We start from the raw sequence: 18,307 nt of genomic DNA on the forward strand, positions 1-18,307 counted from the left end.
CAAAGGTTTTAATATATTAGTGGATCAGTGCTTTTTTTTTTTTGAAATTTTCAGTTAAGTCTATTTTCTACAATTTTTTTAATATATTAGTGTATAGCAGTTTTCTCAATTAAAAATCCTCAAAACATTAAGAAAAATTCTCAAAATAGTTTATGAACCTACTATTGAATCCTAACATTAAAATATTATAAAATTGTATTTACTTAGTACTTTTTTACTGATGTGAAAAATTTATTCCTCGGACCAAAGCGAAAATTTCGTCCTTGGTAATCACTTCAGTCTTCAGTTGAGACGTTCGATTGATAACGGTGTTATATCCACGAAAAAAATGGTTATCGAAATTGTGCGCGCTAAATTTAGATTAATGTGACATCATCATAGTTAGGTGAAAACTTGGTCACAGGCTAATGTTGGATATTTTGGGCACAAGCGGATTTTCCTGGACGTCCATAGTGTAATGATACTATGCAGAAGATTGTTCATAAAATATAAATAATGTTTGTCAAAAGTAAATATGACCGGTATCAGTTCAGGTCTTTCGCAGGATTTAACCTAAGCTTGATGAAAATTTCTTCTAGGCCAATGAAAAGCTAAAGCCAAACTTGCAAATGAAAATTGGTACAATCAATTTCAGGAACCCAAGCCACCTAGGTGCTGCACACTGTCCTTTCACCCAGGTGAAAAATCTTACTACCAACAGAAGTATTTTTTTAATAATTATTGTAATTCAAGAAATGCATCTCCATATTTCATTATTGTTTGACATACCATATAATTAATTGGTAAGACACAAGTAATTATTTCTTAAGTATTTTACGAATGAACTTTTTGAAAGATAGCATATGCTTCAAGAGGACAAAGGAACTTCAACTTTCTTAAGTATTTTAATATAGCCAGGGGAAATATTATTTCCTAACAACTTAATCACATAAATGAAAACACAATCAATATAAAAAGTTATAACAGTATCAAAATGCATAATTTGAAATCAAGGCATCAATGCACTTTATGTTGTTGATTCAACATGCAATGCTTTTAGGGAATTCAGATCCAATAATACATGATATGAAATTATGATTTTTTCCCCAAATCTACAATACAACTACATTTATCACTAATAAAACTCAGATTAAAAACAAATTAATTGCATAATAGAACCTATCATGAACAAGTCATGTAAAAAAAGTTCTAGTAATTGGCACTTCAATATAAATCTTTCATCTAGGACCAAAAACATAACTAATAAAAAATTTCTTGCATTCAAGTGCTGGACATGCTACATACCAATGATTACTCTATATATGATCACAAATGGAGAGTCCTCATTTGATGAACAGCTGGTAGGGAGAGCACAAATAGCTCTAGTCATAAGACTCCAATGGAGATAGAATTATGCAGAGTGAACTGCATAACACAAATAAAATAGGAAAGAATATTGATTAGTAGAAAATTCAATGAATGTTTGATCCCAGCAAGTACTATGCTTTCTGTCTGAGTTCTGGTTGGAAATAGCAAAGAAAAGGCAACAAAACTTTATTGAACAAGTATTGTATTAGTGTAAAAAGTCAATTTGGGGCGGTTGGAAAATCTGCCGAATGGTTGAATGAGGCTGCCTTGTACTTCAATTGTAGCTTGCTAGCTGTACCGTTTACCTATTTGGGTATCCCCACCAAGGCAAACCCAAAAAACTGTGTGACTTGGGAACCCATAGTTAAAAAATGTGAGAGTAGATTAGCTAAGTGGAAACAAAGCCATTATCTTTTGGGGGCAGGGTGACTTTGATAAAGTCAACCACAAATTCAATTCCTATCTATTTTATTTCTTTTTTCAGGATTCCAAAGAAGGTGGTACACAAGCTAATCACAATACAAAGAAGATTCTTATGGGGTGGAGACATGGATAACCACAAAATTGCTTGGGTTAGCTGGGAGACAGTATGCCTATCAAAAGAAAAAGGAGGCCTGGGAATTAGAGACTTGACCAAATTCAATCAGGCTCTCCTAGGAAAGTGGAAGTGGGATCTATTTCACCATCAGGGAGAACTCTGGGCTAGAGTGTTGGACTCCAAATATGGAGGTTGGCGGAGCTTGGATGGCAACAATACACCTCAAGCAGTCTCCAAATGATGGTACGACCTGAAAAAGGTGCGTCATAATTCAGGGGAGGAAAGCTGGTTCCAACAGGGCATAAGATGGAATGTAGGGTCTGGTTCAAAAGCTAGATTTTGGGAAGATGGATGGACAACTGATGGGATCCCTTTAAAGGCAAAGTATCCTAGACTGTACCTGAACTCCAAACAACAAAAGCAATACATTTCGCAGATGGGAGACAATTCAGAAGGGAAATGGGAATGGTGTCTGCAGTGGAGGAGGCTATTGTTCGAGACTGAAATAAGTATGGGGACTGATTTTCTGGAGGAAATACAAGCTATTAATATAAATCTCCAACAATTGGATAAATGGGTATGGACAAATGATACCACTGGAAAATACACAGTTAGAAGTGCATACCAATTATTGGACAAGAACTCAAAAGATGATAACACAGAAGGAATTTTTCATGCCATATGGAAGCTAAAAATACCAAACAAGGTAGCATTTTTTGTCTGGAGATTAATGAGAAACAGACTGCCCACTAAATTGAACTTGACTCGAAGAAATATCGACATCAATGATACACTCAGCCCATTCTGTACAGAAAAGGAGGAGGATGCAGGACATTTGTTTTTCAGCTGTCACAGAATTAGGCAGATATGGTGGGAATCCTTGTCTTGGATCAACATGGTGGGACCTTTTTTGCAACACCCAAGGCAGAATTTCATGCAGCACTCGTTCTGCAATACACATCTTGGTATCAAGTCACAGAGATGGTCAATTTGGTGGGTGGCACTAACTTGGAGTATATGGAACCATAGAAACAGAATCGTATTTTCAAATGATAGCCCCAACACCAGTAAGATACTGGATGATGCCATTTTCTTTTGCTGGGGCTGGTTAAGGAACCTAGAAAATGGATTCGACAATCCTTTCCATCAATGGTCAAGTCATATCAGAGAAGGGTTTTGTAATTAGTGGAAAATAGCTCCACAGATAGGGGTCACCAATATATACTTAGAGTTTTGGTTCTTTAATCCATCATGATTAGTTTTGTATTAGGGAACCAAACCTCCACATGGGACACTTCATTGGTGATTGTAAAAATCACAGTACGACTTGTACTGAAACTTATCTAATATATAATATTATTTTTGCGGATAAAAAAAAATTGTATTAGTGTAAAATCCAATAATCAATATAAAATAACATACCAGTTCAACCAGGTCAGTGATTACCCTCAGGTGCTTGAGCACTCGTATTGTAGTTATCATAACTTCCAGATGAAGGTGCCGGAGGATTGGCTTGATACATTGCTGATGATACCATAGAGGGAGCACCATTGGAAGCTGGTGTAGCAGTGCTTCCAGGAACCGTTGGAGGGGGAGCTAATGAAGGGGGCCTTGGTATGGTATTTAGTTGACCTGGAACCTGGGGAGCACCAGGTGGAGGTAACATCGGAGGCATGGTATGTGCAGAAACATATCCTGTGAACTCCAATTGAAAACCGCTTACATCAGATATTGTGTAATAAAAAGAACTGGTATATAATGCTTGAACTTGGCTACCAATTTTTCAGAACTTTCAGCATTAGATAGAAGTTGCACTAAAGAAACAAACAGATAGGTTTTCTAGTCCAAAAATTATTATTTTTATTTATTTATTTATAATAGTGTTTTCTAATACAGTAAGGCCAAAGAAAGAAGTACCATATATTTAAAAGGAAATTTAAATAACAAGGCAATTGCAATAACAGAAACCAAAAATAATTTGTTGTTAGCCCTTGGGATATGCATAATGAGAGTCATTGTTAAGAGAATAAATCAAAGAACCACAAGTCCGCATGTAAAATGCGAAGACATGAATATGACAGAAAAAGCCAGATTTAATATTTCAACAAGAAAAGATGGCAATTTTATGAAAATCACAAAAGAAATGGGCAAAATCAAATTCACCTGGTGCACCAGGAGGTCTAGGAAAGACAGGTGGTCTCATCCCTTGCATTAGTGGTTGGCCTCCAGGTATTTGTGCATTTCCAGGAATAGGCAATCTTGGTGGTGGCAATACAGGAGGAAGGTTAGGCCTCTGAACCATTAGATGATTATAAGCCACACCAACTTGCTGAAATGCAGCAGCTTGCCCAAGATGTTCTTTGATCCTTTGATCAATTAAACTTTGTGTTTGTTGTTCTTCAAATTGCTGGTAGTAAGTCCTCACATTTGCCTGAAAGCATGAACATATATTAAATGTCATGAATATGCTGTACAATGTAGTGCATTTATTTCACGAAATGAGAAACATTCACGGTACCTTGTGTTTGTAACCTGCATTGTGCTGCTTTCTAACAGATGGCTGCAATAGCACACAAACAACATTAGCAACGTATTGATGCCCAGTGTGGCTAACAAACCTTAATGATAACCACCCGTTAAGTACACTTTCGGTTCCTCTACTGTTTATTTACTTGCAATTTGGTCCTCCAATAATTTTATCAAAGTTAATCCCCCAATATTTTTCAATTGCCACGATAAAATCCTTTCCATCAATTTTCCTTTACCTAAAACCTTATAATCCTCATTTTTCTACTTAAAATCTCCACAAATTGAACAGATTAAATCATCTTAAACCCTCTTACACTCAAAACTCACTAATAAAAACATTATTTTTCACCCAAAAAAATCAGAAAATCACAAATTTCCTCTTTCCTTAAAACCCTGGCTTGACTTCCTACAAAATCCTCCAAATTCCTACATTTCGAGAACCTGAACCATTAAAAGCAGTTCTTATCCCAAATTAGTTTCAAACCCCCAATTACTCAAGTAAAAAAAAAAAAAAAAGAGGATTCGGGGGGTTTCATGTACAAAATTAGAGCCATAACAAAGGGGCCACTAGCCAACTGCACATGAGAATCCCGCAAGAGAAAGGGAACCTTCACATTCAGTTTGCAATTGCACCTACTATTGCTGGGGGGCGGGAATCTTTCTAGCTGGCTTTGAATATGATTGAAACAATAATCTATTTTCAAATGCATTTTACTTGTACAACCAAAAGCTGCAAATTCACTACACTAAACTAACTCAAAGCGAAAGAGCAACGAAACCGGTGAGGGAAACAACTTACAGAATCGTGGGTCAAATAGGTGTCGCAGTAGTCACAGTAGTACCTGTGATGCAAAATCAAACAAAAAAGAAAATGAATACCATGGATTCGATGAAAAGTGAAATACAAAGGACTCGAGAATTTCTCAGCAACAAAGCTAATGTACCGAGGCATGGCTGATTCAATGACGATGACGACCGCGACGACTCCCGCCAAAAACCCTAACAGTGGAGCAAATTATTATTATTATTATAAAAATTGAAAGAAAGTTAAAACCCTAAATATGTAAAAGAGGAGTGATTGACGGACGATAACAACTCGAGGGAAGAAAACGAGAAGAAGCACTTAGTCGTCGATTAAAGCGTGGACGCTGCTGTGCCCAGACTACCCAAGTTTCTGGATTCCATTACAACTTACCAGAGCTAATTATTTATGGGCTTATTTCATCGTAAATTGTTTTTATTTCTATTTGTTGGGTAAAAAAATATCTTTATTTACGTAAAACTATTTCACACTAATGACACTTGTACATAATCTTGTTTTCTTAATTTTTGTTCAGTTTCGCATTTTTTATTTATTTAATTCTTTAAAGTAAAGGTTAAAAATAGTTAAATATGTTTTCTTCCTGTATGTGAAATTGAAAAAAAAAATGTGTAAATAAATTAAAGTAATATCTTTTGTATACACGAAAAACAACTTATAATGGCATGTATAAATTGATAAAATAAATAAATCATTTAAGAAAATTTTAATATTTTAATTTGACCAAAACAATTAAGTCAAGCTCTATAATTTTTTTTATCAGAAGAAAAAAAAAGTAAAATATATTCAGCTTTTGTTACGAGAAACTTTTTATAAGCACTTATAAAAAAAATGAGTTAGGTTACCGTTTAAAAGCTTGCAAGCATATATTTTTGGAGAAAAAAAAATATAAATGGAATGTTTATACTTTCTACTAACAAACTTTCAGTGTATGTTCAAGGGTTCCTAACTTTTGTAAGACAAGTATACTTGAATTTTTATTCAACTTAATTTTTTAACACAGGCATCTTTTAAACTCTAACTCGGGTAACATTATGCTTATAATACATTTCAATTACTTCCAACTATTTTTACTACTTATTTTTTTTTAATTATTTGATAAATAATTTTTTCATAATTTCTAGCATTTTTAAAAATTATTAATTTTTACTATTTTTTTAAAACACTACTTTAAGTACAAATTTTTAAAATTCTAACTTCTAATTTCTTATTTTTTAAATTTATTCTCTTTCAAAAATAAATTTTATAGAAGTTTTTTTTTTCAAAATCAAGGTGTCTCCGATCTAAGGGGCTAGTACACTCTAAATTGGTTAAAATTTATTGTAAAACCAAGAAAGAAAATTATTAAATATGATGTGAATCCAATAATTTTTTATAGTTTTCAATAAATTTCAACCTAAGAATGTACTAAACAAAAGTGTGATAGAAAATGTTATATTCTTAACATTAATAATTTGGTGTAACAACTACTTTTCCATCGGAGTGACAGAAAAGCACAATACAATGGTTACACGTAATAACAATTGTCAGCAGCTTCGAGTGAACTGGAGACTTGATTGTGATTAACTGTTTAAACACATCAAATGGCTTGCACAGACTACTATTGTTCCTGGAAGCACTTAATGCCTGTTTTACAGTCAACGCCTTTGGCCATCGGCAAAAAAATTTGCTTTGGGAAAAATTGACAATGCATGCTAACTCGGTAGACAGAACAGAGCCTTAGTTATTCTTCTCATATAGTGCGTTTGCAATGGATTTATGGTCAGAAAAAATCAAGTAGTTATTTATACTTTTTCATGATATCACCATTATTTTGTGAACTAGAATTGATTGTGTTATGATATGGTGATTTGCAGAAAGTGAAGGCATTGACAAGATTTTGTCTTCTGAAAAGGTTAGTAAAAATGTGGTGTTGGCACTAGAGAACTTTCTCCATTGCCAAATCTCAAACGAGGAATCACACAACTTCAAAACAAACATTAACTTAGCTTGAGGACGCACTCGCGGATTCACAGACTAAACTTAATGATTTATTCAGTGATATAGGTACATCAGATTGATATAGTATGTGATAAGTTAGTCTGGGGAGTTTGTAACATCATCCCAACGCCATATTGTCCCATCCTCACAGCAACTCAATATAGTACTACAACATAACACAAGAACGAACTACAGTTATAAACAAAAACAACATTGTCTTAAAATTATGAGCAGCAACATCAATATATAAAGAATTACCTTCCATCAAAGGACGTAGCAGTCTGCCTGATTGGAGATTTTGATTGAGGATGTGACAACCTGAACAAGGTAACACAAAATAAGAATTTCATAAAATAAAAATCGATTGAAATAATCTTGATAGATAAACGAACCTTGCAACAAGTACAGGAGGACTTGACTGCAATTCCCAAACAAAAATCTTCCCTTCCCTGTTACCTGGAAGACCCAGAAAATGTAAAAAGTGAATACAAAATAAAACTGAAATCTTGAAATTACAAACTTGCCAACCAAAGAACTAGTCCAAATTGTCAGAAATCAGTAATGAAATATGAACAAAGTGTGTAATAAATAGTTCCTGTCACTGTAGGAATGAGGCAGCACATACTGGAGAAAATAATCAATGTAAAAACAATTGCAATTAGATATGCTTACCCACTGCGGCTAAGTTGAAATGGAAATCACAAGAAAACTTGATGAACCAGATATCACACTCAGGAACAGGGTATTTCTGAAGGATGTCAACTACACCCTAAACATCCAAAAAAAACTGAATCTGATTAAATGTTACCCATTAAAATATAATTAAGAAAAGATCATGATTATAACAAACCTCCCCTGGAGTTTGTTCCTTCACTTTAGGTTCCCACAAGATAATTTCATTGTCAACACTCTGGAATCATAACAATCCATTACTTAAGGAATTGGTAAATGGTAAGTAACTTCATGAATCAGAGAAAATTCAAATTAAGAAATACTACACTTATGATTCATTGTCAAGTTCCCAAAATGGAGGAATTGCCCAAAAACCTTTAAAACTTTTTGATCACCCAACTATTAAACTTTTTTTGTGTAAAAGAAACTTCATTAAATATGATTTCCCAATTCCAACTGAAACTAAGAAACAAGGAAAAAAATAGAAACATCAACACAACAAAGCTACCTCTGCTTGTCTACTAAAGAAAGTCCTTAAAACACAAGCAAAAGCACCACATTGATACCATAAAATTCTCAATAACTAATTTACTGTTTCAATAGAATAGTATTAGAAGCTACTAATTTTACAACAGATCCATTTCCAAACTCTAAACCAGTGTGATTCCAATTGAAAAACCAGTTTTCTAGTAAGGGAAGAAGAGCTCCCTTTTAGAAATATTGTTATCCTTTTTCTTTAATCCTTGTTTTCTTTTTTTAATTTATTGTTTGTATTTGCTAATTAGGAAGATTATGATATTAACAGAAGTAGTAGAAGTCAAAGAAATTCCAGCTAGGGAACAGTTCTTTCCATCACAACAAACCTAACATTAAAGTTCCACTTGGTAGTAGATGGATACTGAGCAATCACTCACCTTTGAGAGGATAAAATCACCTAGCCACCTATTACAGTCAACATAATTTAAATGAACTGAAGCATTGTATACCTGAAAATAGGTATTGCTAAAATTAGAAATAAGAAATTAGAAAAGATCAATGATATGTACCAAAAAAAAATTGTTACTTACAGGAAACTGGACATATTTTGTGGGAAACTTAGAAGGAAGATCAGTCCATGTAAATGATTTTTCTACATATGTCCAGAACTCTGCAGTAACATAACGGCCTGATGGATTAAAATGAAAAGGACAATAATACAATTGGTACACTAAAAAAAAATCACATGCATAAATGGGTTATATTTTGGTTCGGGAACAGGACACTGCTACATGGTGGGACTAGGACCCAACTATAAAATCGTCAACTCAACTATGTATTTTAATTGATTCAGTTCATAAACAGAATGGGACATCATGTTCCAGACAATAATTTTCCTAGAGATTACAAAAATATTTGTTACTTGCAGCTTCCATGTTATCATGAAAACAAATATCAAATATACCAAAAACAACTTGTCAAATCCATTAAGAAGATTTGATTGTGTGTAGGATAGGTCCGATAGGATAGATCGATAAATAGAGGTGAAGGAAGATCAAGGAACCATTAATAGCCTTTCAAAACATTGACACAATGGTGTCATTTGATCCATGTAGCCAACTCCACCTAGTGGGAAAAGACTTTTTTCTTAATCCTTTATTTTCATTATACTGATGAAATAGCTATGATTTTTTCAGACTGGCATCTTACCAACCTAGTACCAATAGTTAGATTCATGTTCTTGTTATTATCTTCATTTGTTAGTATCAGTCTTTTTTTTTGTTAGGGGAGGGGATATCATTCTAACTGGATAAGTTGGAAAAAATACATAAGCAGTAAAATAAATCAAACTCAGATAATAAAGTTGATTCATGAATAAGTATCAATAAATTGTACTCATATTCAGCAGTCAAACAGTTGCACAAAATTGAAAATGCTAAGAGGTTATGCAATATCCCTTAGCTATAATATCATTCCAATAAACAACTTCCAGAATTTATGCTGTTGACTGGAAACTGAATTATAACTTACCAATTTCTCAATCTTTTTAATTTAAAAATATTTTTCTTGAAAGTTAAAACTAATCTTGCGAATGGTACTTAGTAGTACATTATTTTACAAATTTTTATTTTCTGAATCTGATAATCAAATAGTGTTTACATGGAAGAAAGAAATCAATGTTTAAAAAACTGAACTGGTCATTGAATATTTGAATTGGTTAAGATACTATTTCATGATTCATTGGTCCAATCATGATCAAACCAATGATAATTAATTAATATTTAATATTATATAATATACTCAGTAAAAAAAACTAACAAAATCATAAGAAATAAAGTTAGCATAAAAGGACCATATTTGAGGTCCTGCAATATTAAAAAAATATAATAAAAGATTGAATAGTAACAATCCATACATGGACCTTATTCTAGTGCTTTGGTCTCAAAAAATTCTTTTGATTAAAAAAATATAAAATTAGAAGGAAAAAAAACACTTTTAACTGGTTTTCTACCCCTGATTTAGAACCAGTTTAATTAGTCTGCCACAAGTTTTTTGCTTAAACAAGTATTTCACTGATTGTCTGGTCAATGACAAGAACAGTAATAGTTATTTACGAAAATGCTACATTTACAGAGAGATAGAGAACTGATAGAAATCATAATTGTGTTTTCATTATTATTTGATGATTACAACAAAGGTCTATATATAGAGCAGAGTTCACAATGAGGCCTAACTCTGACTCTAACAATTACTAACTGATTCTGTTAGTAACTAACAGAATCACAGCATACTAACTAACTAAGAAGAGACAGCTAATAGTAACCACAAACAGTTTTTACAACTAACTGAAAACTAACTGAATTTAAGACTTCTCTCTAACAGAAAAAAAGTATTCTGTAATTTTGCCTGATTTAGTTTTATCTTTTCTGAGATTATGGTATGGTACCATCCATTAGAATTTTACATTATGGGAAATATAGTGAAACTTGACAAGATGATTCAAGACAAACAAAAGTGACCAATGATATAATAGCAGCAGTGCAGCAAACATAAAACTAAATATCTTACCCTTCATAGACCATATTTTTACAGTATTATCCATGCCACAACTAGCAATACGATATATATCTGATGGGTGAAAATCCTACAGTAAGCAACAAAAGTCAGTTGGGCTAATCTCCAAAATCCAAATCTTATATTATCACTAAGAAATAAGAATAGGTAATTAAGCCAGAAAAAAGGGAGAGAAACATTAGATGAAGAATACACTTACAACACTTAAAACTTCATTACGATGTCCTCCAGCTCCGGCAAATATTAAAATGCATATTCCAGTATGAACATTCCATAACCGGACAGATTCATCCTGATCAACCTTAGATGTCATTGAATGAAAAACAATGGATTCTTTAAATTATGAAAATATGGAGAAGCCATTTACTTTGCTTGCAGAGATCACAAGTGATGGCTTTAATGTTTGAGTCCTGATTTCATTTACGGAGTCTCCATGGCCAACAAAACTCTGCAGTGAGGAGGACATCATGTCAGGTAGCAGCAGGGATTAGTACACGATCAATACATTTTTAACATTATTGAATTCAAAAAATTATTTAAGACTTTTAGAAAGTGGTAATTCCCACAAAACTCCAGAGTAACAACCAACACTACGGTCACATTTGAGCAGTGTTATCAATGGCGGATGGAAGAACACAGCAGAAGGCCAAAGTTCTGCCATATAAACATGCCATTGCAGCCTATGGTGCTGCCATAGCGGGACTCCCTTCACAAATTGCCTATGGCGGTTGACAAAAAAAAACACCATGCCATTCCATCATGGTGGCAATAGCGCCGCCATTTAACAACATTGCATTTGAGTAAAAATATAATTAAGCATTTACAATATTCAATAAAAACATAGGATGCATCGGGGTAAACAACTCAATTAAGCACCAGTTCAATAAAGAGCCTATTAACGAACTTAACTGTGAAAGTTATTAAATTAAGCTAAAAGAACAGCTTATTTTGATAGGATTTTCTGTCAAGCTTATTGAAATAAACTATAAAAAAAAAACTTATAGAATTATAGTAAAGTCATTAGCCATTTTCCTAAGCTCAAACTAGGCTCTAACAGGGACACCAACATTCTGCTGAGTGCTTATATAAAAAAATAAACCCATATAACCTCTTATAAGTGCTTCCAAATTCCAATTAAATATTTATTCAAGTAGAGCATGATGAGTTCAGTACTAAATAAGTAAAATACCTTGTGTATCTTCTCACTGCCAACATCAATGACTCGCATTACCCCATTGATTCCTCCAGCCACAACAAATGGGGTGCCATCAACATTGCATGCCCAACTCACTGTGTAAAAAGACTCATCCTTCTGGCGTGTACATAAAAACATGTAAAAATAGAAGCGGTTTTCTAGAGAAATGAAACCCTAGCTAACTAAAGAGAGAGAGAGAGAGAGAGAGGAGTGACATACATCTTCGTCTACATAAGATTGCAAAACAGCAATAACTCCTCCTTCGAGACATTGATAAACAGTAACCCTATTGCCGCCAACAGTGGCGAAAACGTTGAAGTAGCGGGAGTCGATGAAGTTGAAAATGACGGCGTATAGAGGGCGCTTTCCCTCTTGAAGGCGATTGGTGACTCTGTATTCTCTCTTCTTCGAACAAGCCAAGGATCCCACCACTGGGTCACATCCCAAACCCAAACCAACCGACTTCCCCGTTGCCGCCGTTTCACCCACCATCTACTCTTCTCTGCTTCGCTTCCCTACACACATCACAAGGAAGGAACAAGATGCCACTGTGTCAATGTGTGATAGGGTTCCGAGATTATCGTGTCACAAAACGTGCGTTTGGTTGCTAAAAACGTAAGGAGGGGCGACGCAACACAAAAAACTCAAAATACTTTCAAAAACTATAAATTATTATTATAAGATTATGGGTAACACTATGAACCCCATTATTACCAGGGAGAAAACAATTAATAATTATTTCTTTACTATTATGAAACTAATCCAAACACCTTATAGATTCTAATAAGATTCCTAAAGAAGTTGTTTATATATGTAAGTATCACTCACCCTATGATTAATTTTAGGTGGAAATACAAGATATTTGTCTGTTTGATTTTAATGCATGAGTATGAATACAATCGTATAAGTTTGTGAGAATCAAATCCAAATCTATAAACATAAGGTTCAACGTTAATTTTGATTTTAAGTGATTTTGATAATATATTATGTGAAACCAAACATGTAGATAGTGATTATTTTTATTATTATGTGTAAAAAATAAAATACAAATAATGTGATGATGAGGACCTTCTTCAGAAACTTTTGGCTGAATCCTGAAACAATATTAAGGAAAGAGGCATTTTAATGTGATGATGAGGACTACTTGATTGTAGGAGGGTTTAAAGGACATGGCTTAATTTGGTCTAAAATGGGGCATACTTGATATTATAGTTTTATGTGAAACAACTCCCTAATTTTCACTTGCCAGATGTGAGGGACTAAAGGGCGATTTGGGAAACAAGATTTTTTTAACTATTTCCTAGTGGAACTTGTAAAAAAGAAAAAACTATTTCCTTAGTGGAGGCCATACTTATACATCTAAAATAGTTTGAATTTGGAAATATCAACAGCAATTGACCTTTTAAACCAATTCATTCATGTGACTGTATATTTAGTCTTCTATTAACTTTGTTCCTGTGAGATTTATACTGACGTTGTAATTTGATATGCTACCTTTATTAAACTCTTTTTAACAAGGATTTTTGAAGCCAGCATATTGGACTCCTGTAAAATTTTAGTTTATCTTACTTTGAAAGGTTGACTTCAGTTGATAACTTGGGTCTGTGCCCTGCAAGTTCTATGCTATACTTTCATGCATTCCTCCAGTATGGCTTGGCTTTCCTGAAACTTGTTTGTGTGAGAATAAGTATGCAGTGGTAGCTTATGTAATACCCAAAAGGTCCAAGATGAATTATTTGTATTGTATTTTGGTTTAGAAAATTCTTGGCCGCCCTCCTATGCCCATGATGAACAACATTATTCAAGAAAGAGTGAAAGATACTGTCATAAAGTTACCAACAAAAGAAGAAGCCCTAAATCAATTCTCTCTCTTTCCCACTTCTCTGAAAGGGTTTAAAGAATCAAAGTAGGATGAAATTATTTACTTTAATAGTTGGTAATAATAATAATGAAAGGCTTTCTCAAGCCCTAACTATGAACAGAACGCTATATATTCATGTCTGCATTCACTATAAATTCCCATTGTTGTTTAATGGATTTCTCATGTGTGGTACCAGCGGTACTGCTTACGGAGGGTCCAAGGGGACTTTACAAAGGATGAGTTTATAGCATTCTTGCATGTAACTTGTCTGTTGGCTTTCTTTCACATCATCTAAAAACCTTTATAATTATAATTAATGACTTCTTGAAAATTATCATAAATCACAACTACCGTCTTTATGATTCACTAAAGTTACTTTTTTTGTCACTGCTTGGAGAATAGATACTATCAGAAGCACATAATAACTCAACCTGCTCCTATTTTTGTTGGGGGCTGGGAGCTTGCATAACTTTGTTTCAAATTAGTTTATTTATTCGTTACCTTTTGTCAGGGGCTTTGCAATATTTGCAAGATTAGGGCCACAAACCACAATTACATTTATATTATGTGAGGAGCTAAGGAAACATGCTGGATTGAAGGCAATCTAGTGACAGGAATCTCCACTGGTGGCTATTTCCTACACCAACTAACCATTATGATTATTGAAATGCTGAAGAACTAATCTTTTTGCAAACAAAATCCCTCCCCAGTTGGGGAAATTATTTTTGGTAGTTATTCTCATTATTTGCACCAATGATTCGAGGTGCATTCCCCTGTTAACCAGATCACATTTTTTGACTTGCAACTATGCAAACAATATGAATAGATTCATTACTCTAGCATGCAGTTGTCATGCTTTTTTTTTTCTTTCTCCCTTTTCTCATTTACTGCAGTGTGGTCATTGCATTGCCACAGTTAGAGACGCAGGATTGTTGTACTTCCAACCTGTATTACTACTACCATTGTTTTAACAAAAGGGTATTGTTTGTTTTGTATGGATGATTTTTATGTGAAGATGATTTTTCTCATCTCTCAAATAGTGATTTCTTATCTTTTCGGTTCTTGTTTTGTATTCAATGTTGATAAGCTATTTTAATTGCTGGGAATTTTGGTCGAGTAAGTACATTTTTGGAGAAATTGTGTCAAGATATAGACTTGTGTGTATAACTTGACAGGCATTCCTGATTGGAATTTTGGGTGCATCCAACTCATCTGATTTTTGAGGAAGTTTCTTTCTTTGGTCTGGTTTCGGTCGTAGTATATTTAGTAATGGTAGTGTTACGTCTAACCTGCTCTTAGTTACCAGTGTAAAGCAGATGATGCCTCTGACTCACGATTATACTCTATATATTAGTATTTACTATTTAGTACTGTCTAGTTTCTTCTGCATATACTCTGAATAATGATATTGATGACGTTATTTTGCGTCTGATATAATCCGAATAATGATGTGACTAAGACAAAATAACGTCTTACCAAAAAACTGTTTGATTTTTTTTTCTTTCTATTTGACTTAAATTTTAATGTTTAATTTTACATAGTATTAGTGTAAACAAATTTACATTGTCTACTAATAAGAAATTATTGGTAGAATGATTTTTGCATACACTACAATAAAAGAAAATAAGTTTATGATCCATAGCAGTTTAATGGATAATAATGTAAAACATATTTTATATCGAATAAAATTTAATATAATTACTTATGAACACCTAACTAGTATTTTGAATAAAATGGTTGAATTGTTTTTTTAACTCTATTAAAAAAGTTTTATTCAATTTTTTAAAAAGTAATTGTGTTCCATTAGTTGACTCAATTATTAGTTTTGTTCTAACTAATACATAAACATTTTATTGGATCTTAGGTCTCTAAACTTTGAAACATAACCATTAGCAAACTGAGACATTTTGATTTGGCAGGTTCCATACTTCTCAATAATAATAAAAAAAAAAGAGGGCAAGAATTTAATAAAAAAAATGTTAACCACATACATGTCCACACATTCTTTAATCCATTCTTTTGAACATACTCATGTTAATTAAAATTTATTAAAAATCATAAAAATTTATAATTTTAATAAATTTTGACTAATAAAAAAATGTTTCAATAAATGTATCGCAAACATTCCTCTAATAAATAAATGCATTAATTTTCAAAACTTAAAAAGCTAAACAACACCATGTGATGCAGAAGGGGGTGTGGTAGTGGTAGCTAGGGCCGTGTCAAACTAGTGTAACTCATGTTTTCTCTTTTGGTGAAATTGGTTTGGCAATTAGTTGATCAAAAGGACAAACCTTGGGTGCACCTCATGATTAGTAAATATTGCAAGGATGGTAATTTTCGACTGAAACTATGCAGGTTGTGAGGAATGGAGTGTAGCACAATCATTAGAAATATATTCAGTCTTTGATTTCTACACTTTGGACAGTCTCAATTTCTCATAACTTGTGTGAAGGGAATTTCTGTGTGTATATTTTTAGCAAAGTTAGGAGCTTCTTCTTGACAAGAAAGGTTCCAGCGTGTTCCAACTCGTATGAGGTTGTAGTTTTAGTTTTGTTTTTTTATTTCCCACGGAATAAAAAAAATAAAACAGCAGGGGGATTTAGCATTCTTCTGTCCCATTAAATTTATCTTAATCTGAAACTAAACTTGAATTCATTAGTGAGAAATGAAATAAGATATGGTAACGGTTTGATGGGACAGTTTGCTCATTCTGCCCTACTCGTACTTCCTCCATCTTTTTTTATTTTAATTTTAAACTAAATTTGAACAATTTTGTTTATAATGATTATTTATTTATTCAATATTTAATTTTTTTTATAGCTATCACTTTATATATTATTACTATTTTAATTTAAAATATAATAAAAAATTATATAATAAATATGACTAAATTAAGAGACTTCGTAACATTCAATCAAATCATTAAAAAAATCAAATTGGTTGAAAAAGAAAAAAAATAAGAAAAATTTAGACTGTAAAGTCTAAAAAAAGATATTGATTTATAAGTTAAGAAATAATTGGCCAAATCATCGGATTGGTTAAAAAAATAAATATGAAAATCAAAATGTTTATAACTAATTTTGTTCAGATTAAATGAAACAATTAACTAAATTAATTTGAACCAATTTAATTAGTTTAATAGTCACAAAAAATAATTAATTTAATTTATATTATAAAATTTAACAGACCAATTAGCTAGTAGTTCCATCAACACCTCTATTTATGGTATACAACTACACAAGTTCTCACACTTTGTTTGATAGAAGTGAAATAAGTGAGAAATTGAGAGGAGATAGTGAGAGTGAAGGTTAAAAAATGGAATTGTTTGGTTGAGGTGAATTATTACAAGTATGATGTGGTGTCACTTAACTTTTGGGGTGCCTAATTAGTTGAAGCAACCAAGAATTGCTTTAACGTCAAAAGCACAAAATTCAATATAAACATAATTAACAAACACACATCAAAACATGTGATTAGTGAAAAAGAAAATCAAAGATGATGGGTCTCACATAAAAGCTTTGCATCGAAATGGTGAAAATAGCATACAAATGGCTCACAACGTACATATTAAATTCCAACAATTCAACATATTCTTCTTTTTTCTTCACTGGTTTCATTCATGCTCGCTTAACCATCATGCCACACTATATCGTGCTTCTCAAATTTGCTCGAAGGTGATGCCAATGTGCTTCTCCAATTCGCTCCACTCTACTATCAATTGCTTTATTTTTGGACCATTGAGGTAAATGATCTAATTAGCTCTTGTTTCCCCTTTCATAATTAACTAATTTTTACTTCTGTGGTTGATAATTGATTTTCATTTTGTGGATTGATAATAGATTTATCTTGATGATAATCAATCTATATATAATTAATTTACCTAGATGCTGATAGTTTTAATTATGAATTTTTAAAAAATGTGATGTGAAATTGATTATTCCTCTTTATAAATGATTATATTATTTTTTTTTTCAATTTACCTAGATGTTGATAGTTACAATTTATTGAAAAGTATAAAGATTAAAAAATATATTTTATTCTTTTTTCTTCTTCAATTTCACCTTTACTCATATCGAATCAAACAATTCAAAATTCTACTTTATTTCTTATCTTTTTTTTTCTCTCCCTAATTTCACTTATAGTATTTCTTTGCTGTCTAGTCAAGCCCCATCCATTAGGAGATAATACTGTATAAATTATTACATCGATATTTTTCATTTGTTCAATAACCTACTTAATTGATTGCGTAATCAATTGTTTAAACAGCAACTCACTAGTAGTATTAGGTACAAAACTTAGAAAAATGATTAA

At 32.6% G+C, this 18,307-nt stretch overlaps 2 protein-coding genes across 5 annotated transcripts; both read right to left on the reverse strand.

Moving 5' to 3' along the window:
- Positions 1 to 981: 981 nt before the first annotated feature.
- Positions 982 to 5,654, reverse strand: LOC100790892 (U1 small nuclear ribonucleoprotein C). Of its 3 annotated transcripts, none has more exons than XM_003536254.5 (7): positions 5,502 to 5,654; positions 5,359 to 5,413; positions 5,214 to 5,256; positions 4,404 to 4,445; positions 4,049 to 4,316; positions 3,308 to 3,580; positions 982 to 1,404 (listed from the first exon to the last, which is right to left on the reverse strand). In XM_003536254.5, the coding sequence occupies exons 2-6, from the start codon at positions 5,364 to 5,366 to the stop codon at positions 3,321 to 3,323; spliced, it is 621 nt and encodes a 206-aa protein (XP_003536302.1). In that variant the 5' UTR covers positions 5,367 to 5,413; positions 5,502 to 5,654; the 3' UTR covers positions 982 to 1,404; positions 3,308 to 3,320. The 3 variants fall into 3 exon arrangements, with proteins under 3 accessions (XP_003536302.1, XP_040862222.1, XP_040862221.1); XM_041006288.1 differs by having other exon boundaries at positions 5,511 to 5,627; XM_041006287.1 differs by having other exon boundaries at positions 5,214 to 5,413; positions 5,502 to 5,651.
- Positions 5,655 to 7,031: 1,377 nt separating this feature from the next.
- Positions 7,032 to 12,806, reverse strand: LOC100127417 (FIE). 2 transcript variants are annotated; one of them, NM_001250685.2, is given in 12 exon segments: positions 7,032 to 7,380; positions 7,473 to 7,532; positions 7,607 to 7,670; positions 7,887 to 7,983; positions 8,065 to 8,124; positions 8,801 to 8,872; positions 8,954 to 9,033; positions 10,932 to 11,007; positions 11,137 to 11,229; positions 11,305 to 11,385; positions 12,127 to 12,246; positions 12,352 to 12,684. In NM_001250685.2, coding segments are annotated over 12 exon segments (1,146 nt in total). In that variant the 5' UTR covers positions 12,625 to 12,684; the 3' UTR covers positions 7,032 to 7,310.
- Between the last annotated feature and the right edge of the window lie 5,501 nt (positions 12,807 to 18,307).

The sequence above is a fragment of the Glycine max genome, chromosome 10 (genome assembly GCF_000004515.6).
Source record: "Glycine max cultivar Williams 82 chromosome 10, Glycine_max_v4.0, whole genome shotgun sequence".
Lineage (NCBI taxonomy): Eukaryota > Viridiplantae > Streptophyta > Magnoliopsida > Fabales > Fabaceae > Glycine > Glycine max.